Source organism: Artemia franciscana, chromosome 13 (assembly GCF_032884065.1).
Source record: "Artemia franciscana chromosome 13, ASM3288406v1, whole genome shotgun sequence".
In the NCBI taxonomy this organism is placed as follows: domain Eukaryota; kingdom Metazoa; phylum Arthropoda; class Branchiopoda; order Anostraca; family Artemiidae; genus Artemia; species Artemia franciscana.
In genome coordinates this window covers 5,859,410-5,882,947 of record NC_088875.1, presented here as the reverse complement: position 1 = coordinate 5,882,947, position 23,538 = coordinate 5,859,410, and the positions used below count along the sequence as shown (strand labels likewise).

Genomic DNA, 23,538 nt, shown 5'->3' with positions numbered 1-23,538 from the left:
TGAACCGACTTGAAAATAAAAGCCCAACATCTTTCTAGACTTTCGAAAAGGCTTGCGTGTTGTGAGAAGATCAGAAATATTTTGAGCTGGTGTATCTACAGATTTGGTTCTAGACCAAGAACTGATGAAAAGCCTGAAAATAGCAACCAGATTAAACAGAGGTTGAGGAATGAAGAAAAGTACAGAGATTTCAGTAGGTTGTGGGACGTCCAGCTTATACTCACGTAAATCTTCTGATGCAAGAACTGATGGATGTTTTGTGTGACACAAGCAACCAACACAGAGTCTTGTATTTCAGGGCAAAGAGGGGCTGCAAAGACGCGCAAATAGTTATTAATATTGTCAAGTAGTTGTCTCTTTTTGAGGATGATCTGCTGTTGCTTGGAAGCTTTGCTATTGGATCGACTGCTGAGAAAACATGAGCATTGACAAAGCAGTAGAAGTCAGGAGAAAGATTCTTGACAGAATGGTAGGGATATCTCTGAAGAAGCATTTGCTCAGACGGAAGGACCAGACAGTCCTTATAGAACCTTCATTGCTGATTCAGTGCCTTTTCACAGTATCCAAAAGACTGTATAGAGACAAAGAATGTTCACTTAAATATGAACTTTGCTCCTATCATGAATTACTTTTTAATGATTCTGGCATGCTCTAAAAGCCAATCAGAGCTAGCAAAAAATCAAGCGACTTTCAGAAATTGATGCTATTTGGTCCAAATTTAGTATGACATGCACATACGTTTTACACAGGGGCTCTTTGCTTCAAAGGATACCCTGGGTGAAGAAAGAACCATATTTGGAGATCTTAGAGTGATTCTAGAGCTAAAATTTATCCGAATATCCAGACGCCATTGTTGTATTTGATAGTTATGATATAGCTGCCTTGACAAAAGATGACCCATCTTAAGCAAAGCTGTATAACTTGACATGAAGTACTGTTTAGCCAAGAAATGAGACTGACAACCGAAAAAGAAAAACTTCTTTCATGCCAAAAGAATAACGCTTGTTTTTTGAGTAGGCTATACTGTCTGATTATTTATGAGGCAAAGGCCTGAGAACCATTTAAGGTAAAGCTAACGCAGACTCGCTTATTGTACTTGCAGTGGTTTAGTGTTTGAGGACTATGAACACTGTATTTATTGGTGATGATACCAACTTGTTGGTGCTGTTACTTTATCATCCTGAGCACTACAGGTCTACCTGAAAACTGATCTTAAGGCAACCACTTCAGGTGCAATTTGGAGCATCAAAGCTATTAATAAGAAGATTGGGAAGGAAAACTTGCTAACTGTTTCCTCTTGCTCTTGTAATTTTTAGCTGCAGCACAACTTCCCTTCTATTTGGACCTGGCAAAGTGATCTCCAATTGAGAGACAAATAACAGTTTAGAGAATGTATTTCAACGTTTTTTTAATTGACGCTTTGAAAGAAGAGATTAAAGCAGCAGAAGAGGTTACACTTTTTATATTTTACATGTTAAATCTACTGACCATCTTGACAGTTACCAACTCTGAGTCTTTCAGCAGAAACTAGCAACATCTTAAGACTCCTTTCTATACCAAAGAACTACCCCCTACTTCAGCATCATCAAAACTCCAGTGCTTCCGAACATATCTTAAAGTATAAGATTGGATTGGGCTTTTGAGCCCTGTCCTTGTTCTGAGAATTGGGGATGGAGACTCCAAAATGGCATTAAATTAACATGGACCCAACTTTTCTGCACTAGCAGTCAAACTTTTTTCTATATGAATTTAACTTTGCTTAATGTTACTCTCAGACCTATATCGATGCTTGATTTAGGCGCGGGGGGGGGGGGTTGAAAATGAACGTTTAAAATAAAATCAAAGTGCTTGTTCGTTATCTACCCGCCAGATTTACCTATTACAGACTTTTTATACGTGCAAATTATGTTGTTTTAGAAAGTTGTCATTTTAGAAGAAAAAGCATAAAACAATCGTCCAATTCAGCCGATTTTTATATATTGCAGATAAAAAAAAATTCTGGTCAAAATGGTACCAAAATCAAAACTTTTAAAATTCGTTTGAGGTTAACCTTAGATTGACTATACTAATATCCAAATGTAATTTTAATTTTTTTAAGCAGTAGTATCTCTTCAGGTATTGTACTATGGACTTGCCCCAAATTCCAAACATGGTTGATGTGATGACCCTTTCTGAGGCTTCTGTTGTCAAAGTTGGTAAGTTTTCAAATTACATTTTTTTGAAACAAAATAAAAGGAAAGCTAATTTATATTAGTAAAAAAGCAAAAACAAAAAACATGCCACTTTATGTATACCTGGATCTGACACCAAAGAGTTTAGGGGATATAAAAGTAGTTAATTAGAGGCTTAAAACAGATTTTAGGGTTGAAGAATTTTTTTTTCTGTTCTTTCCATGTGCATTAATGATAGAAAATGAAACACCCACTCACTGCTAAGAAAAAGTCTACTCACTACTACCTTCCCTAATAGTAAATGTCTAAAGCCTGCTGCATCATCGATGCTTTACTGAAAACTATATGTGTCTTGAAACGTCATGTAAAGAACTAATTCAATTAAACTGAAAATTCGATGTTTAATGATATTGATTGCAGAAAACTCATCAGTTCCAGATTTTATTTCACTTTATTTTTATTTTCAATGTCTTAATAAGAACAAAAAGACAATATTTTTAATATATTTCCTTTTCGGTAAAGCGCAATATTGCAGTAGTTTTTACACTTTTACAGTTAAGGAAGGATGCAATAGCAAAACTCTTGTTTGTAGTGAAAACCATGGGTGGCTTCAACATTCTTGAAAGAACTAGAAAACTTGAACTGAATATTTGATATATATCTATTATTGCTGAAGATCCATCGGCTCAAGAGTGCATTTCACTTTTATCTTTTTTTTTCTATGTTTTAATAAATACAAAAGAAAATATTTGTCCGCAAATTAGTTTTCAATATTTACTCATTACTTTTTGCTTTAATTCTTGTTTGATATACAGGAGTATCCAAGGGTGTAGACAGTAGATAGAAGTAAGCCAAACTACTATATAATAAAAAATAGTAACTATTTAGTTGCTGCTCCGTCTAAATACAAAAACCGTGAAAAAAAGTTGTATCTAAAAAAAACTCAGTTTTTTGAAAAAAAACAAACCTGTCGCCATAAAAGGTAAAGGTAAAGGATACGGCATTAGACTAGACTTTGACTAGACATTACATTAGACTTTGTCTTAGTTGGTCTTGCGGGTAAAAAGAGTGGCAAGTGTTTCTATGCTGAGAAAATTTTAAAGGAATATCCAGATGAGCTTGGCTTTAACTTCTTGAATTGTGTATAAATAAGCAAGTTAGTGCTGACTGAAGAGAAATTGTGCGTCTTGAAGTCCGAGGTTGTAACAAGATTAGGAAAACCCTCAATCTCAGGTGGAACTTCAATACTTACTGAACTTATGAAGTTTGGTACGGGCCTTTCAGTGTACAATATCGGTTAAGTGAATTATCCTATACCTAATTCATTTCGTAGCTGCGTGACAAATAAATATCTGAAATAACTATCCATATACAACTTTTCTAGTTGTATATATTCTAGAGCAATAGATGCTTTAATGATCATGAGGCAATATGGTGGTGAACGTGAACCAGGTTGGCCCAGGTTAGCCATCTTTGGAGAATTTCACTGTGGCTCTATTTTTTGCTGCATCAAAAAACATTGACTACTGGAAAAAAAAATTCCGAGAAACCCCGTAGATAAGCATATATTCGAGGATTTTCAGATTTATTTTAAGTAAAAAAATGTGTTTACAAAAAATAAAGAACGAAAAAAGTGGCGAATGTGGGCTGATGTCTCCTACTCGAGCTGACTGTTTACAGCAATTTAATGCCTGTAGGCCGGCCGGTACCTATATGGCTCTTGCTACTTGCTCTAACTAATTTTGCTCTCACTTTGCTCTATTGAAACAATATTATTATCCACGAGAAAATCAATTATGGTTTTGTACATGTATCTTTCATCTGCATTTTAAAGTCAACTTGACCAGGGAATTTTGCACAAAGCTTGCCCTGTAAAAACTCAACTTCAAGTAAAACCAAGAGGAGAAGAGAAGGAAGCACAAAAGTAGAGTCTTTAAGAGGAAAGAGATTTTGTATGCTAAGGAATAAAGTAAAATAAAAGATGATGAAGAGAATGATTTTCTGGTAAACAGAAAAATGGACTTTAGGAACGGAAAAATTGTGAGTAGAATGGCTCGATAGGCTAAAGAGGACACCAAAAATCCATTAAGAATCACGATTTGTCTAGAAATGGGGTAAGCTCAGGCTTTGCTAGAAGCCATCTAGACAAAAAAAAAACTTGAAGAAGACCCTAAAGTAATAGCAACATTGCCCAGGAAACTGGGAAAGGGAAATTCCCTAAAAACTGTCAGACAATAATTAGTAGTTTATGCTCAAGTTAATTACAATTAAATTTCGTAATATTAAGCAATGTTGGTTTTTCCGCTGTGATTTTCTTTTGTTGATTTTGTAACAACTAGAAGGAGATGAAGAGTCAGTTTGTGATCAGGTTACTTTGCTGGTGGTGGAAACGTTAGAACTGAGCAAACTTTTTTCAGTTATGGCTAAGCATCCCTCTAAAACCAAACTAGATGCTATTGGCTTGTGTCTTCACACCTATTCAAATTCATTTCTTTTTTGCAGAAAGCACATAACCCTTTCAATTTTGGAAACTTGTTAGTATTGTGCATGTCCTAGTATTTATCCTTTAATTTTTGTTTTATTTTAGAAAATGTATCACCAACTGAATGTGAGCAGCTGTTTGACATTCCAGGCCAGTTGCTGTCCCCTAAACTTGAAAGTGCTCCTCTGAATACTTTTCCCAGCTTTTCAGGACCGTGTAAGCTTGAAGCTGACACCCACGAACTGGGAGCTACATGTTCGGATAATGAAGGTACATCTTTAACATTTGTTTTTATTAGAAAAAAATTTATTCCAATAAAAACCAAGTTATATATTGATGAAAAAAGGAAACAAATCAAGGTCAAGTACGATTTAAAGCAAGAAATTTACACTTAAGCTGGAATATTTCTTTTATTTTATTCAAAAGTTTTGATGTTTGACTCGATTTGCCCTCTAGTGGGAAGATTTTTGGGAAAGTAATTATTAATATTCAAAAAGCTGGAGATCTTAGCTTAAGACTGTAGTGTATGAAGCAAGCAGAAAATGGGTAATTGTGGTAAGAACTGCTCCTCATTTTCTAAATCCCTTATGAAGGAGATGATCCTTCTCTAACGATTTATTCTTGCGCGCAGGCTCTATTTTTGTAGTAAACATGAAACTTAATTTTTCGTTAAGTTAAGGATCATCGGACCTAGAACCTGGAACATAACGCTTTACCTACTCAGCTACTTAACCAATTAAATTAAACTACAAGATGATCAAGAGAGTAATTTTTGGTAAAAACAAAAATTGATGGAAAAAGTTGTGAATAAAATGGTTCAATAAGTTAGAGTGGACTCCAAAAATTCATTAAGAATCATGATTTGTCCAGAAATTGGGCTAGCCCAGGCTTTGTTTCTCTAACGATTTATTCTTGCGTGCAGACTCTATTTTTGTAGTAAACATGAAACTTAATTTTTCGTACCCTCAAATTTCTTTGAAGTTGTTATACGGAATTATAGGTACACCAACCTGCAAACGATGCAAACAAAATACTGCAAAGATGACAGAGGATTATCAGCAAATTGTTACATATATATCCCTTATCTTAAAAGTTGAGCCAGAATAGTTTCATAATGTGTACCACAATGCTAAAGTTGGTAACCTGTCGAAATTTTAAATGATAGTTTGCATTAATGAATTTGTGTACGAAAAATCCTCGACCTGTTATACTTTGATCAGCTCATCAAGAAATATTGATCAGCATTGAAAGGTATTTTTTCGGTCTTGGATTAAAGGGAAATTTTCAGATATAATAAATATATATGCTATGCAACCATCAGTTTAGCTTTATTGTGAACCTGAAGACTTCGAATGTCGGTTCTTTATCTGGGTTAGTTAATTTTTCATATGATTAAGGGTCATATGAACTTTAATAGCAGTAAATTTTGCGTATTTGATTGTTTTAGATGTCTTTTAATTTGTATTTTTTTGCAGAGGTTGAAGGTACCTTTACAAGAGAAATCGGAACATCAAATTCAGAATTAGCGCTGGATCATGAACTACCTCTTGGTATTCCGCAAAGTTTTTCTGCATCCCCCTCTGACTCTCAGGAAACGGATAGCCGTAACGAAGGTAAATTTAGCGCATACAGTCATAACTTGGTTTACAAAATAGGTTCTTTCACAAATTAATTTTTACGTCTCTTCCGCAGGAAAACAAAAATAAATATACATATGAATCGGAATAAAGAAAATCTCTAACTGGAATAGGAACAAATCCTCAGACATGCTAATGTGGGTCTAACTTTTTCCCCTTTTAGTCGCACCACCAAGAATAATAAGGGAATCCAAGTTCTTTATGTCTTTTTGCTTCCACAAACAGAAGAAACTAAGTTAGAAGATTTCTGTAATGTCACGAATAAAACCAAAGGAATTATCATTCATTACAGCCAAAAAAAAACAGGGGGTTACACTTCCTAATGTGACTACATTAATATCTATATATATTTACCGTCTTAAAAACCCTATCATCAAGTAAATAGGTTAGCGTAGCTACTGGAAAATTACGAAAATCTACTATATTTTCTGTTTTGCCCCATTTGCTCAAGTCGAATTGTTTCCCCTGACAGGTAAAGGGTCTTTTATTTTCCAAAATCTGTTTGTTCAATATAAGATTTTCTCGTTTTACAGCATTCAAAATGGATATGAATACACACTCGAAATCTGCAAATAGGACAGATATGGGATCACTGAAAAACAATAAGTTATCATAAACCAGAATTGTTTAGCTGAAAAACATGAAAAAAAATCATCAGAAAATAAAATAAGATGCTTTTTATAATAATATTCGTACTGTAGCTAGATAGGTCAAATCGGTTGTAGCTTAGTCATAGAAGTTTGTAGGGAGAAGTGAGCAGCTCGAGGAATCATTTAATTATTTAAATTTTTTACTTCCAATATTTGAATCAAAACTCCAGTATAGCTCCAAATTCTCGTATTTTGTAATTGAAACTCCTAGTGTGCGCTGATTAGATCCTACTCGTTGCGTTTTGGTTTCATTTACTAACCCATAAATGTAGGACTTACTATGTAACATACCGTGTCTAAAAGTTCTAAATATTTCTTTTACCCAGCTCTGCATAAGTATGTTGTACAAAATATCTGCTATAAGTATAATGAATTGAATCCGAACATTAAATATTTGTTTTTCTCACAAATTTGAAATGTTATGCTCGCGAATATGCTGTACCAATACATACTCTTTATCTATTGTCGTCAGTTTTAATATGCAGCACTAGGAGACCAAGCTTGGCTTCTCGAAGAAATTTTAGACATAAAAATAATATTCATTCCCCCCCCCCTCCTCCCCTCTTGAAATTTGTGCCTACAATACCCTGATTTACGCAATAATAAACTTTGTGTTATTTTTCTAGATTTCTTTTTTTCATCAAGTACAAAAGGGAGGGTAGTTTTCAAACTTTAGGTATCAATTTTTTCCATCCGATTCGCATCCCTGGTTAGTTTTATTTAATATAATGTGTCTATCAAAATGCTACCAAGAACTGTTGGCAAAATTTTCTCGATATTCATAATCGAATATTTTCCAACGAGTAAATTAATAATTCAGAAAACAATCTTCTTTTTTTATAAACATGAAAAAAAAAAACCAAAGCGCACTTTTTGGGCACCATATGTCACTTTATTATTGCCTGGTAAATACAAATTTAGAAACAGCGATTAAATATAAAATGTAGTTTATAAATGACTGCATAATTAGCTCTCAATGATGTCCATTTGTCTGACCCAACCTTTCCATTCCAAAACTGTGACCCAAATTGCACTTTTAGTGTGCCCTGTTGCACTTTTTAAACATTTCTATGATTTTCTAGTGCCTAAATTCTGATGAAGAAAAATAAGACGACATATCATCGCTGCCCACGTAAAACAAAGTGATTTTTCTATTTGTTGAATGAAAGTGGTTGCATTTTGCTTAAATAAGGTTTCAGCAGTGGTAAATTAAAGGAGGTACTTTTTGACTTGCTATGACATCATTTTAAATCACATGAAGTGATGCACGGGGTTGTTGGAATAGCGCTTAATTCAACCGTGAGATTTTCTCTCCTATGATAGCTTCGGGATTTGAAGGAAATGGGAGGGGGGATGGTATGCACTTTAATGTTAACGGTCAAAGAATCCAAGCTTATTAAACATACCATCATCCATCCGAAAATGTTTACAGTACACAAGTATAGTTAGCACGAACTCATTGCTGACAGCCGTAGTAAAAGCTGGCTCCACTACTTAATTTATGTTTGTTGGTTGCGTATTCATTGTTTATTTATGTATTCTGTAATTGTTTTGAATTTAGTCGAGTAATACTACTACTACAACTAATAACTCACTGCAGCACCAAGCCGGCTGAGGCCAACTCAGCTACGCACGCTCCTCCTCCAACCTAATCTATTTAAAGCCTCCCTGTTTACACCCTCCCAGGAAGTTCCAATTTCCTATAAATATTTATTTATGACATCCTCCCAACCCAGACAAGGACAATCGGTAAAAATAGAAAAAATGAAGTATATTTAACTTACGGACGGGTGGTGGGATCTTAATGAAATTTTATGTTTGGAAGGATATTGTGTCTTAGAGCTCTTACTTTAAATCCCGACCAGATCTGCTGAAATTGGAGGGAAGTTGTGGGGGGGGGGAACCTAAAATCTTGGAAAACGCTTAGAATGAAGGGATCGGGATGAAACTTGGTGAGAAAAGTAAGCGGAAGCCCTGGATACGTGATTTATATATCGGAACGGATCTGCTCTATTGGGAGGGGGGGGGGGGTTAATTCTGAAAATTAGAAAAAATGAGGTATTTTTAACTTACGAAGGAGTGATCTTATCTTTATGAAATTTGAAGTTTGGAAGAATGTCGTTTCTCAGAGCTCTTTGAGAGAGCTGAAGGTTGTTAGTTTGGAAAAATCAGGAAAATTGAGGTATTTTTTACTTACGAACGGTGACCGGATTTTAATGAAATTTGATATTTAGAAGGAACTCGTGTCTCAGAGTTCTTATTTCAAATCCCAACCAGATCCTTTGACAGTGTGGGGAGTTGGAGAGGGAAGCCAGAAATCTTGGAAAACGCTTGCAAATGTCGTAGATATGTGATTGAAGTAACCAGACTGGATCCGCTCTCTTTGGTGGAGTTAGGTGGTGGGATTCAGTGCTTTGGCGAGTTTGGTGCTTCTGGACGTGCTAGGACGATGACAATTGGTAGGCGTGTCAGGGAGCTGCACAAATTGACTTGACAAAGTCGTTTTCCCCGATTCAACCAACTGCGGGGCTGAAGGGAGGGGGAAAATTAGAAAAATTAAGGTGTTTTTAACGAGTTGGTGATCAGATCTTGATGAATTTTGATATTTAGAAGGACTCGTGACTCAGAGCCGTTATTTTAAATCCCGACCGGAATTAAGCCTCTGATTTTCCTTTTAAAGCAATCTATTGATTCTTAGAATTTTGCTAGAGTTCATAGCATATGAGCTCTTTTCTCTTTCGACCTCGTCGCAAGTGCCATATGAGCTCTTAGCTCTTGTTATTTATAATTTTTATGTTACCTTTAATTTATTTTTTTCTTACTTTAGAGATAATGAGTTCTACTCTGAGCACTTCTGATGGTACAATTCAACCAGAACTCTTAGGCCCAAAACTAATTGTTTCGGTGAAAAGGTTGAGAGAGAAAAGTATAGAAGAATTAACTGCTGGGATCTGGCGTTGTGATTCCTGTGGGAAAACAGAGAAATCATTTTTGATGCTGAATCTTCATTTTGACACTGGCTGTGAAAAACTTTCCCCGATCGAGTGCGACGTCTGTCCTGCAGTATTTCGTGATTATAGTGAGTTTGTTCCACATTTTATGGAACACCAAATGGAAGAAACAAGACGATGCCCCATTTGTTTGTGTGAATTTACTGGTGATATAAAACAACATCTAATTATAAAAGGTCACTACTCACCAAATCTGTCTGAACTAGACCTACAGGGAAATGCATTGCTAGTCGTCTCGCAGAATCCGTCCACTAACGGTAGCTCAAATGCACATGATTCAGAATCAGAAGACAAAAGCTTAGAAAATCGGGAAATATTTTCTAATAGTCACTTGCACAGTAAAAACCACGGAAAATTAGAAAGATATCTCAAAACAAACACGGAGAAAAAACTAAATAAGCGTGATGTAGGCAAGAAGCGCTTTTCTCATTCAATCAATTTGATTGGGCACAAGAGAGTGGATACAGATGAAAAACCGTTTAAATGTGACGTATGTAACAAAGGCTTTTCTCATTCAAGCAGTTTGAATATGCACCAAAGACTCCATACAGGTGAAAAGCCATTTAAATGTGACGTATGTAACAAAGGCTTTTCTCAATCAAGCAATTTGAATATGCACCAGAGATCGCACACAGGTGAAAAACCGTTTAAATGCGACGTATGTAACAAAGGCTTTTCTCAATCAAGCCATTTGAATGTGCACCAGAGAACACACACAGGTGAAAAACCGTTTAAATGTGACGTATGTAACAAAGGCTTTTCTCATTCAAGCAGTTTGAATATGCACCAAAGACTCCATACTGGTGAACAGCCGTTTAAATGTGACGTATGTAACAAAGGGTTTTCTCAATCAACCAAAGTATGAATATGCACCAAAGATCTCACACAGGTGAAAAAACGTTTAAATGTGATGTATGTAACAAAGGCTTTTCTCAATCAAACAGTTTGAATATACACCAAAGATCGCACACAGGTGATAAACCGTTTAAATGTGACGTATGTAACAAAGGCTTTTCTCAATCAAGCAATTTGAATATGCACCAAAGATCGCACACAGGTGAAAAACCGTTTAAATGTGACGTATGTAACAAAGGCTTTTCTCAATCAAGCAATTTGAATATGCACCAAAGATCGCACACAGGTGAAAAACCGTTTAAATGTGACGTATGTAACAAAGGCTTTTCTCAATCAAGCCATTTGAATGTGCACAAAAGATTGCATACAGGTGATAGACCGTTTAAATGTGATGTGTGTATGAAATGCTTTTCTCAATCTCAGAATTTGGACGCGCATAAAAAACTACATACATAAAAACCGTTTAAATGTGATAAACGTAACAAAGGTTTTTATGAATACGGCAATTTGATTGAATACCAGAGAAAACAAGCAGGTGAAAAACCGCATAAATGTGATGTGTGTAAAAAAATTGCTTTTATTAAGCGGTCAATTTTAACGTGCATAAAAATTACATGTGAGAAATCCTTCAAACGTGGCATTTGTTAGAAGGAATTCTCTCAAGTGCTTGAATGTAAATCAAGTATTTCATATATTTAATTATTTATTAATACCAAATACGGTAACTTTCAAGCTTACGTAATTATATTTACGCAGTATATTTGAGGTGTGTTATATGGTGGGGGCTTAAGATTTAAAATGTTTGCAAGTATCTACTGTTTTCAATATAGTTTTCATGGCATATTTATCCGTTAGGATCAAAATCCACTTTTTATGGCACTTGGTATCTACCGAAGTGACATATAGCGATCGCAAATTCAGTAGGTTTGTCCCGGTTTTGCTAGTTTAGGCCCTTCCAGATAAGCTAGGACTATGAAATTTATTAGGCTGATCAAGAACCAGATCAGATTAAATTAGAAATAGTCTTTTCCCCTATCAGATCATTTTTTTGGGGGGAGGGGTTAGTTTGGAAAATTTAGAAAATATGAGAAATTTTTAACTTTCGAACAGGCGATCGGATCTTAATGGAATTCGATATTTAGAAGGATGTTGTGTCTCAAAGCTATTATTTTAAATTCTGACTGGATAAAGTTACATGGGGGGAGTAGGTGGGGGAAACCTAAAATATCTGAAAACGCATAAAAGTAGAGGGATTGGGATGAAACTTGGTGGGAAAATAAGCACAATTCCTACATGCATGACTGACATAACCAGAACAGTAGTACGAAGGAATGATCGGATTTTAATGGATTTTCATATTTAGAAAGATCTCCTAACTCAGAGGTCTTGTTTTAAATCCCGACCGGGTCCAGCATCATTGGGAGGGGGTGGTGGAAATCTTGGAAAACGCTTATAGTGGAGAGATCAGGATGAAACTCGGTGGGAAGAATAATCATAAGTCCAAGATACGTGACTTCCATAACTGAAACTGATCTGCTCTCTTTGGAGCAGTCGGGGGGAGGGTAATTCGGAAAAAGTAGAAAAAATGAAGTATTTTTAACTTACGAATAGGTGATCAAATCTTTATGAACTTTGATATTTAGAAGGACCTTATGCTTCAGAGCTCTTATTTTAAATCCTGACCAGATACGGTGACATTGAGGGGGGGAGGGTTTTTCTGGAGGAAAAAACAGGAAATTTTGGAAAACGTTGGAAAATGAAAATTTTGGAAAATCGAGGCATGTTTATCTTACGAATGGGTGATCGGATTTTAATGAAACTTGATATATAGAAAGATTCAATGTATCATATGCTCCATTTTTAGTGCAAATAAGATCATAAGACTTGTGAGGTTGGGGGGGGGGGGAAGAGAAATCTTGGAAGCCGGAAACCTTGGAAAACGCTTAGAGTGGAGAGATCAGGATGAAACTTAATTGGAAGAATAAGCAGAAGTCCTAGGTATGTGATTGACGTAACAGGACCGGACCCGCTCTCTTTGGGTGAATTAGGTGGGTCCAGTGCTTTAGAGAGTTCGGTGCTTCTGGACGTTCTAGGACGATGAAAACTGATAGGCGTGTCAGAGACCTGCATAAATTGACAGTCGTTTTCCCCGATTCGACAATCTGGGGGGGCTGAAGGGAGATTGAGATATTTTAACTTACGAATGGGTGATAGGCTCTTGATGAATCTTGATATTTAGAAGGGCCTCTTGCCTTAGAGCTCTTATTTTAAATCCCGACTGGGATTAAGCCTCTGAATTTTCTTTTAAATCAATCTTTTGTTTCTTAGAATATTACTAGAAATCATGCCATATAAGTTTTTGGCTCTTTCGACCTCGTCACAAGCGTCATTTGAGTTCTTAGCTCGTGTATATGTTGTATCTAGCGACATAAGGATATTTTTATTTATGTCGTACGTAGCGACATAGGATATTCAATAGGACAGTAGTTTTTATTCCTTGATCCGGTTTTCTTATTGTCCTTCTTAATTATTATTCATCTTTCATGTGGTTCTGTCAAATCTATTTATTGTTTATGTATATTATCCGTTGTGTAACCTTTGCTGTGAAAAATTTAAGTTAGTTTGTTACTCTGTCATTAAAAAAAGATTTTGGTTTTTATAATTGTCATATGTGAAATAAGAGTGTAAATTTAATTTGGAACATATTTATAATTATAGCAGGACTTTGATTTAGGAAGGTGTCAACCCATCTGGAGATGGTTCCTACTATGGAAAACGAACTTATATCGTCAACTTAAACGTTATGACTATATTTATCGTCAAATTTATTCATTATAGATGAAGTCATTAGAAATAGATATATTAATCAACTACGTTTTGAACATGATTAATCATTATCTTAATGAGCCCTGGATCCAAAAGCTTATAGTATATAAAAAGTGAAATTACATAACATTTAATAGTAGATTATTTTTAATACTTTAATTTAAAACGAAACATTTGCTTTCAAATTTGGGCTTGGAAGATAATTAGAAATATTTTAAGCTGCAAAATCCAAATATCTACAAAAGTTATAAAAATATACGAGAAGGAGATAAAACCAATAGTAAAACTATTCCCAACTTATCCTTTCAATTTGTATTTGATTTGGGGTAGAGGGGATTAAACGTTTTACAACCCTTTTTTGAGGCTGTGGGGGAGTCGTCTCTAAAGTTGTCGCTATTGAACCTTTAATTATTCTTGAACATTTTTTTTTCTTTAATTTTAATCAGTGTTGAGAAGTAAATATTACGTGTTCTTCTCCAATATCTCTTTACTTTTAACAAAACTCTACAACTTCCAATTTTCAGTTCAATAAACTCTTGGATGTTTCTATGTTTAATCCCTCGATTCAAAGAGACCTGATTGGAAGAATTGTTGAAACAGCTAAACTCCCTGATTATGACAGCAGATCAATTACCTCCGCTATTGATCTGCCTGTCATAATTTTGACAGATTCAAACAAGGTCAATTTTGGTTCATTGAGTAAGGGTCTCAATGAATCAAAATCATAATTAAGGGTTTATTTTGACCCTAGCTAAAACATTCCTAAATTAAATCGCTTCTTTACTGTGAAATGAAACCTTTTCAATAGATTCCAAAATTATTATGATTATGCCGGTGCAAAGAACACCGCCTAGTTAAAATGAAAAATATTTTTCTCCATTCATTGTATTTTTTGGTAGAATGTTTTGTTATGAACCAAAATTAAGGAGTCATACATATGATTTTTTTTTTTGATTTTTTTTTGCTTTATAGTTGGCTGTTATGTTTTACTTGGAAACGATATGTAATATTTTCAGTTTATAGTAAAAAAGAGAAAATATTGAAAAATTTGGTTGTATTTAGGTTCTGTATATTCTATTACAGTCTATTATATCAGCAGATGACTGAAGGTTTTGAGTTACTTTAAATCTTTCATTCTCAGTTAAAAATCCTTCTCTATTATTCAAAGTATTTGGTTTTAGATATTTTAAAATGAAGAATTTCGTAGAGATTATTGTTGCCTACATCTATAATGGTATCATTGAGCTAGACAGCCTACAAAGGTGGATAAAGTCAGCCACGATAATTAAATCCTGTGTAGTGGATAAAACTAAATTCCTTAAGTTATGATAGGTGGCGTTGGTTGCTATTGGATTTTGAATTTTCAATTTTTTTTGCTTCCCCTACTTAGTAGATTATATCCATAGCCATAATTTTTCGAGGTACGCTAGAACACATGTAAGATCAGTAGCAGATCCTACAAAGGGTATCATTAAAATTATTACATCTGTGAAAACATATTTTTATTAATCTAAAGTTTATTGCTTCTTTGATTTGAAACTAATCTTATACTTGTCTATCCTTACTTTTATTGTTGTTCGGTTTGGTCAAGTACATTTGTTCACCTTAACCTATTACGTACTTTACAAAATTCTGTTATTCGTATTTATAATGGATGTGATTCTCGGTTTTCAGTTGAATCAGCCTATACAAAAGTCCGTATTATGTCGCTTGCTAGCCTATTTATTTCTTATAAGTGTCAGTTTATGTTTGATTTGTTACATTTATGAAACCTCGTTAAAAAATTCACGCGGGCTCGGTTTTCAAAGTGTCAAATCTTCCCATTTCTATCGAATATGATTCTTGTGAATATATATTAGGAGACTGAGAGGCTGGCCTTTTGACAGCTGCTTAGGAACTGCCTTTAGTTCTGAAAATGCAATTCCTGTTATTTGAGTAGAATTATGAGCCATATCAATTTTTCAAAATTTAGGAAGAGTATTTGTATGTCTTTAAAACCTTATAAAATGGAATTGAGCAAAGTTTTAAAGCTGAAAACAATTTTTTGTACTTCAGTTAAGCAGAAGATCTATTTTGCAAGGTTTCAGTTTCATAACAGATATATTTTTTAAGGTCATCAAAGGTCAGGGCCCTCTAGAGGGAGAAGGAGTAGAGGTAGCTGCTTCAAAATACCTTCCCGGGACATACTTTAGTCTGTAGATTCATCCCTAAGTTTCATTTTCCATTCTGCCTGAACCCTTTCTGAGATAGCAAGAAGTCAATTAACTAGAATTTCACCAAATTTTCAACTGATATTTTAATTTGTTGTTTGATATAAGCAAAAAAATAGGTCTAGCCTTTGCCCCTCTTGCTTAAGGCCGTGATTAAGTGAACTTGAAAACATCGAGCTTCAAAATTGAAGTGAGGTTAGCCTTCTGTCTTTTAATTCTCTAGAGACCGTTGGTTGTCAAAACTTCAAATAGCACCAATTATCAAGTCTTGTCAAAGGTTTTGATTGACAGCTTCCTTTGGTGAGATGTTTCAGCCGAGAAATAGTAATATATTTGGCTGGGTAAAAATAAAATTTTATTAGTTAAAGTAAAATAAAAATTTTAAATTTTAAGATTTAAATTTTTTAAAAATTCTTTAATTTTTTAATTTTTTACTTAAAATTTAAGTAAAAATAAATTTTATTAGTTAAAGATATACGCAACTTACAAATTAGCTTACGTAAAGAAACTTCTGTATTCTCATATTTTTATTGCATATATGAGGGGGTTCACCCCCTCGTCAGTACCTCACTCTTCACGCTAAAGCTTAAATTTTGTCCCAATTTCTTAAGAATGACCCCTGAATAACAAAAGCCGTAGAATAAATAGTTGAAATTTCTAAAAATACTTTAACGTAAAGAGCGAGGTATTAGGAGGTGAGCCCCTCATATGCGTAATAATTTCTGTTCCTTTTAACAGAAATTATTATGGAATATTTACAGGAATTAATATTTACAAGAAAATAATAACAGGGATATTCTGTTCCTTTCAGTTGAAAAACTTTGCCATATTTATTTTATCATTGTTTTTCTAAATAATGCTAGAAAATCCTGCGCTCCCTTCATGGAAATTTTCTTCCCCGATGACAAATTCCTCCGTGAAAAGTTCCCCCAACATATCCCCCTCTTCTCAACCCCTGCCCCCAACCAAATGAAAACGCCCCAGAAAACGTCTGTACACTTCCCAATAACCATTACTATATGTAAGCACTGGTCAGTGTTAATAACCTGTAGCCCCTCCCACGGGGACTGTGGGGGAGTAGGTCATCCCAAACGGCATAGTTGTAAGGATTGTCGACTACGCTGAATAAAATGGCTATCTCAGAATTTTGATCCGGTGACTTTGGGAAAATAATTAGCGTGTGACGGGGGCCTAGGCGCCCTCCGATTTTTTTGGTCACTTAAAAAGGGCACTAGAACTTTTCATTTCCGTTAGAATGAACCCTATCGCAACATTCTAGGACCACTGGGTCGATACGATCACCCCTGGAAAAAAAATAAATAAATAAACACGTATCCGTGATCTGCCTTCTGACAAAAAATACAAAATTCCACATTTTTAAACAGTTCGTGGTAACGAACTGTAGTAAGGAGCGACTAGGCTCAATAGTAACGAAACAAAAAAATGGAATTTTGATACCAATAGTTATATCAAAAGAATGGCATTTTAATGCTGATTTTAAATATATAAGTTTCATCAAGAATAGTCTTACCCATCAAAAATTACGAGCCTGAAAATATTTGCCTCATTTTAGAAAATAGGGGGAAACACCCCCTAAAAGTCATACGATCTTAACGAAAATCACACCATCAGATTCAGCGTAACAGAGAACCTTGTTGTAGAAGTTTCAAGCCCCAATCTATAAAAATGTGGAATTTCGCATTTTGTGCCAGAAGACAAATCACGGATGCGTGTTTATTTGTTTTTTTTTCCCAGGGGTGATGGGAAATTGGAGGGCACCTAGGCTCCCTCCCACGGTCATTTTTCCCCAAAGTTACCGGATCAAAATTCTGAGATAGCCATTTTATTCACCATAGTCGAAAAACCCAATAACTATGTCTTTGGGGACGACTTGCTCCCCCGCAGTCCCCGTGGGAGGGGCTGCAAGTTACAATCTTTGACCTGTGTGTACATATAGTAATGGTTACTAAGAAGTGTACTGACGTTTTCAGGGGGATTTTTTTGGTTTGGGGGGGGGGGGTATTTGAGGGGAGAGGGTTACCGGGGAGGATTTTTCCATGAGGAACTTCTCATGGGGGAAGAGACTTTCAATGGAGGGGGTGCAGGATTTTCTAGCATTATTTAAAAAAAAAAACAATGAAAAAATAAACATGAAAAGTTTTATTTTTCTACTGAAAGTGAGAAGCAGCATTAAAACTTAAAACGAACAGAAATTATTACGCATATGAGGGGTCTACCTCCTCGTAATACCTCGCTCTTTACGCTAAAGCATTTTTAGTGATTTCAACTATTTATTCTACGGCCTTTGTGATTCAGGGGTTATTCTTAACGAATTGGGACAAAATTTAAGCTTTATTATCAAGAGCGAGGTATCAACGAGGGGTGAGCCCCCTCATATACGCAATAAAAATATACGAATATTGAAGTTCGCTACGTAATTTAATTCGTAAGTTACGTATATTTTTTACTTACGAAGACGTTCGTAAAAATAATAAGTAAATGATGCCTTTTTAAGTAATCAAAAATAGGAGGGCAACTAGGCCTCCTCCCTCGCTCCTTTTTTCTCAAAATCTTCCGATGAAAACTGTTAAAAAGCCATTTAGCCTCAAAAAATTAATATGCAAATTTCGTTTTAATTATTTATATGTGGAGAGCCAAGATCAAACCGTGCATTAATTCAAAGATGTCCAGAAATTAAAAAAAAAAGTTTGTTTAAATGAAAGTAAGGAGCGACATTAAAACTTAAAACGAACAGAAATTACTCCGTATATGAAAGGGGCTTTTCTTCCTCAACGCCCCGCTCTTTACGCTAAAGCTTGACTCTTTCTCTTAACTCTACATTTTAAAACAGTAAAAAGCGGGGCGTTGAAGAGAAAAAGCCACTTTCATATACGGAGTAATTTCTGATCGTTTTAAGTTTTAATGTCGCTCCTTACTTTCACTTAAAAAAACTTGTTTTTTTTTTTTTAATTCTAGATAGGAGCTTAAACTACAGTAGGATTCTCTGATACGCTGAATCTGGTGATGTAAATTTCGTTAAGGTTCTATGATTTTTACGGGCTGTTTCCTCCTCACTTGTGCTTCCAAACTTAAGTCTCTAGATCGTGCACGAAAAATGCAGGATCAAAAATCCATCGGCAATCCTTCAATTCGTCGCAATCCAAGTTTCTACCACCAGTCACGATCCGGTAGAGCAACGGGGAAGAAGCTACGGGGTTCTGCTTCGCCTCAAGGTTTGTCGCTTGACCTAAATCTCTTGACTTGTCTAGTTCTTCAGCGTACCGCATTATTAGGTATTTTGGATATTTACATCTACCAAGCTCCAAATACTTTTTACAAAGGCGCTGTCTATGTGTGGTAACACTTTTAAGATGTATACCTCGCTTTGATTTAATTTTCCCCATGATTTCGGCTTTGTGTGCACAACTTTACTGAAGGCTCCTGACTATTTCTCATTTCTAGGTTTCTTCATTGCATTGAAATAATTTATGAAAATTTCACACTCTATTAACAAGCAGCTGATTATACCAGCTTGTCATTTTGGTATCTTGGGGGTATTACCGGCGATCTGAAACGATTCTTTCTGGCATCCGACTTGTAAAAATTTCAGGTAGCTGAAAATATTCTAGGGGACTGTTAGAAAACAGGAAAATAAATCGAAAAATGGTTCCAATCATCTTACAGGTTATTGTCTTCTGATCATGATAGTACCGATTTTGTTCTAAAAGCAATATCCTTTATCGAGTACACTTGCGAAAAAGACCTAGACATTTTCTAAGATTTCTAAGCAATTAGAGAAAATAGAGCAAAATCCTTTCAAACATTTTGTAGCATCTTCAAGAAGCTATGACCTGATATTAAAAGCGGCATCTTCCGCCAATGAATACCTAAGTACTTTTTAAAAATAAATTTTCAATTTAACATGGAATTTTCGAGTTCCATCAGTTCACTTAATCACGGCCTTAAAGATTATACCTACTTTTGCGAATTTTACCCTTATAACATTGTCAAGTATAGACCAAACTAACTTGCCTAGTCGTAGCAGCCTTTGCTAATTTTGCCTTTTTAGCCTAGTTGATAAGGGAATATTACACTACACTGTGTTGTAAAATTATAGATTAAGGGAACTTGCAGCATCTGCTTAGGATTGCCCCTGTCTAGAAGGAAAGAGCAGATTTCTAGATTTACTGACCACTGAAGATTTTCTCGGTGAAATTTTTCCATCATTGGCACAGTACAAGACATCAATAGGGACTTAAAGTTTTGCTCCAAAGTGAAACTCTGGCAAAGGTAGTTAGGGAAAGTCTTGTGCCTAATCCAAATAGCAAAGACATAGGCTAAACATACCTCTAGAATCATTTACATATAGCATTCACTTGTAAATATTGAGCAGTTTAAATAGATCGCCTTATGAATAAAGTAAACATACCACTTGATGTCTTTTTTATGGCACTTGGTATTTACCAAGTGACTGATAGTTATTGCGATTTCTGTCAGTTGGTCTGTCGGTCCTGTTTTTGGTAGTTTGGGCATTTTCAAATAAGCTAGGAAAATGAAATTCGGTACACATTTCAGGGACCAGGCCAGATTAAATTGGAAATAGTAGTTTTCCTACTTCGACCATCTGAGGGGGGAGAGTGGGGGAAGGTTATTTTGTGAAAATTAGAAAAATTTAGGTATTTTCAACTTAGAAACAGGTGATCAGATCTTAATGAAATTTTATCTATAGAATGATATTGTGTCTCAGAGCGCTTATTTTAAGCTTTGACAAGATATGGTGACATTGCGGGGAGTTGGAAAGGGAAACCTGAAATCTTGGAAAATGTTTAAAGTGGAGAGATTGTAATGAAACTTGGTGGGAAGAAGCTCTGGGCTCTTACAACCTTGTCACAAGTGCCATATGAGCTCTTGGCTCTTGTTATTAGAGAAAAATTATATTCTAATAAAAAACAGGTTATATTTAATTTTTTTTTAAAAGAAACAAAACAAGGGCACGTACAATTTAATTCAAGATATTTATGGTAATCTTCGGCTTGAATATTTATTTGATTTTATTCAAAAGTGTTGATGTTGGCTAAACTCGATTTGCTCTCAAGTGGGAAGATGTTCAAAAAGTAATTAATACTTTCAAAAAGCTGGAGATTATAGATGAAAATTGTAATGTTTATATTTTTCTAAATTAAGATTTAAATCTGTTGATTATTCTGATTTCAAGAAGGTAATTTTAAATTTTGAAGCAAGTAGGCCACAATTCTTAAGTTGATGGATTGCATTAACAAATTTTTGTATAAATAAACCTTGATCTATTATATTATACTTTGATCAGCTCATCAAGAGATATCGATTGGCATTAACGAGAAATGTTTGGTCTAGGATTAAAGGGAAATTCTCAGATATAATAAATATATATGCTATACAACTATCAATTTAGCTTTATTGTGAGTCTGAAGACTCTGAATGTTGGTTTTTTTGGGCTAGTTGATTTGTCATATGAATAAGGGCCATATGAACTTCAATAGCAGTATATTTTGTGTATTTGATTTTTTAGATGTCTGTAATTTTGTTGCAGAAGAAGAAGGTATCTTACCTTAAATCGCATTGTCCAGCGAAATAAGCAATAAATCCTGTGGAATCGCTGGTTAGTGATGACGATGGTTGGACGTCTCAACGGCATCCCACTCAGTCCGCTACGGCTTTGATGACCTTTCTCCATCAACGCCTCTTTTAAAGGCAGCTGTAAAGGCTTCTTTTAAAGGTTGAGAGTATCAGCCTCTTCAGGCGGGATTAGTAGTTTAAGTATTTGCATCCCTTAATTGCTTTCGTAGCTCGTCTCTGAACTGTTTTTAATTTCTGCTGGTCACCTTTGCTGAGGGGGCTAGCAACACAAATGTCAAACTCCAAATTAGGCCTGACCAATGCCTTATATAATTTAGTCATCACCTTAGGTTACCTACTAGTGATTGTTCTTTTTATAATGCCCAGGGTTTGGAGTGCTTTGGCTAGAACTGTCATTGTGTGTAAAGTGAATTTTAATTCTTTATCGACTATGACCCCCAAGTCTCTCCGCTTCAGACGAGATAATAGTCTATCTCGATTCATCCCTCCCTAACACATGATAAGAGCATTTCACATTTTTCTTTCCATATTGGATTGTTTGACATTTATTTACATTGAATTCAAGCCTCCACAAAGTTGCCCAATGGGAAAAGTATCCAGAGGTCATTCTGCATAGAGGCTCTCTTATCAGGTGTATCGACAGGTCCAATTAGTTTGGAGTCATCAGTATAAAGAATTGTTTTAATTTTGAATGTGGTTGGTGCATCATTAATATAAATATGGAATAAAGTTGGTCCCGAGATGGTTCCCTGGGGCCCTCCACTTAATACTTCCACCTTTTCTGAAAAGAATACCTGTCCATTTTTTCCCAAATATTTTCACCCTTTACTTTCTCCCGGAAAGAAACTGGAGCACCCACTCTACGATTTCATTATGCATTCCAATTGCAAATAACTTGGTCCTTAGTCGACGGTGACATACTTTATCGAAGGCTTTCGCAAATTCCAATAATTCCAAATTCCATTTAGCAAAGAACCAAGTCGACAGGCATGTTTTGACCTAGGTGCTCAGTAACATAATCATACGCATCAATTAAATTAGTTTCAACCAAGCGTCAATGTCTAAAACCATGCTGACCATCATTGAGCAGCTTATTGGTGGTCAGGTGTTTGACAATGTGAGTATTCAGGATTCATTCTAAGATTTTACCAGCTACAGATGTAAGACTAATGGGTCGATAATTGGAAACGCTGTTGCGGCTACCCCCTTTGTGTACAGGTATAATGTTAGCATTCCGCCAGTCTTGAGGAATCTGCTTAGTATCAAGAGACTTCTGAAACATATTCGTAAGGGGAAGGGCTATTTCCGCGTGAGCTTCTTTCAATACTCGTGGGTGAACTTCATCAGGGCCAACTGATTTGTTAGGATTAAGCAGCTTCAGACGCCTCTTCACACCAGAGGCAGCCACAGTTATCTTTTGCATAGGTTCCTCAATAGAATATTCTGGTGCTTCTGGTAAGGAGGTATCTTCTGGAGGCGTGAAAACTGACTTAAATTGTCTTCTTAATTCAACTGCTATATCATTTGGGGTACTAACTACATTGCCATTCAGAAGTAGTTCCGTAACTGAGTGTCTCCCCGGATTCCGAGCGGAAGTATACTTTCAAAATCTCTTAGGATTAAACTTTGGATTCAATGCCAATCCCTCTTCACATTCTGTCGTAACCTTTCTCGTGAGATACCTAACTTTATTCCGGGTTTGTTTAAATTTCTCATAGTTTTCATGGGAGGGGTTACGTTTATATTTGCTCCAATACTTCTTCCTTTTACGTACAGCTTGCTTGACATCACGAGTGATAAATGGTAGGGTTTTGGGTCTTCTTTTCCAGAAAATTACTATATGTTTTTCTGTTGCTTTAATTAAAACCCATTTCATTTCAAGCCAAGCCTCCTCCATATTCTCATCATCAATGAATGACCAATCCTGGTGTGCCAGCTCTTGTCTGACCTGGTTGTAATTTGTATACACATGCTTAATCCAATTATCCTTTGTGGGTACAACTTAAGCTTACAAGTAATTGCAACATGGTCACTCACTCCAAATGGCGGTTCTGAGTCGACACTAATGAGTGTCTCATAG

General features: G+C 35.4%; 2 protein-coding genes across 2 annotated transcripts in view; one reads left to right on the top strand and one right to left on the bottom strand.

Moving 5' to 3' along the window:
- The window catches only part of LOC136034439 (uncharacterized), a 179,473-nt gene that overhangs the window by 86,169 nt on the left and 69,766 nt on the right, over positions 1–23,538 (bottom strand). The gene's annotated exons all lie outside the window — the stretch shown is intronic.
- Positions 1,828–16,228, top strand: LOC136034438 (zinc finger protein ZFP2-like). Its single transcript, XM_065715619.1, is given in 5 exon segments — positions 1,828–2,195; positions 4,759–4,923; positions 6,129–6,266; positions 9,768–10,810; positions 10,813–16,228. Coding segments are annotated over 5 exon segments (1,866 nt in total). The 5' UTR covers positions 1,828–2,125; the 3' UTR covers positions 11,263–16,228.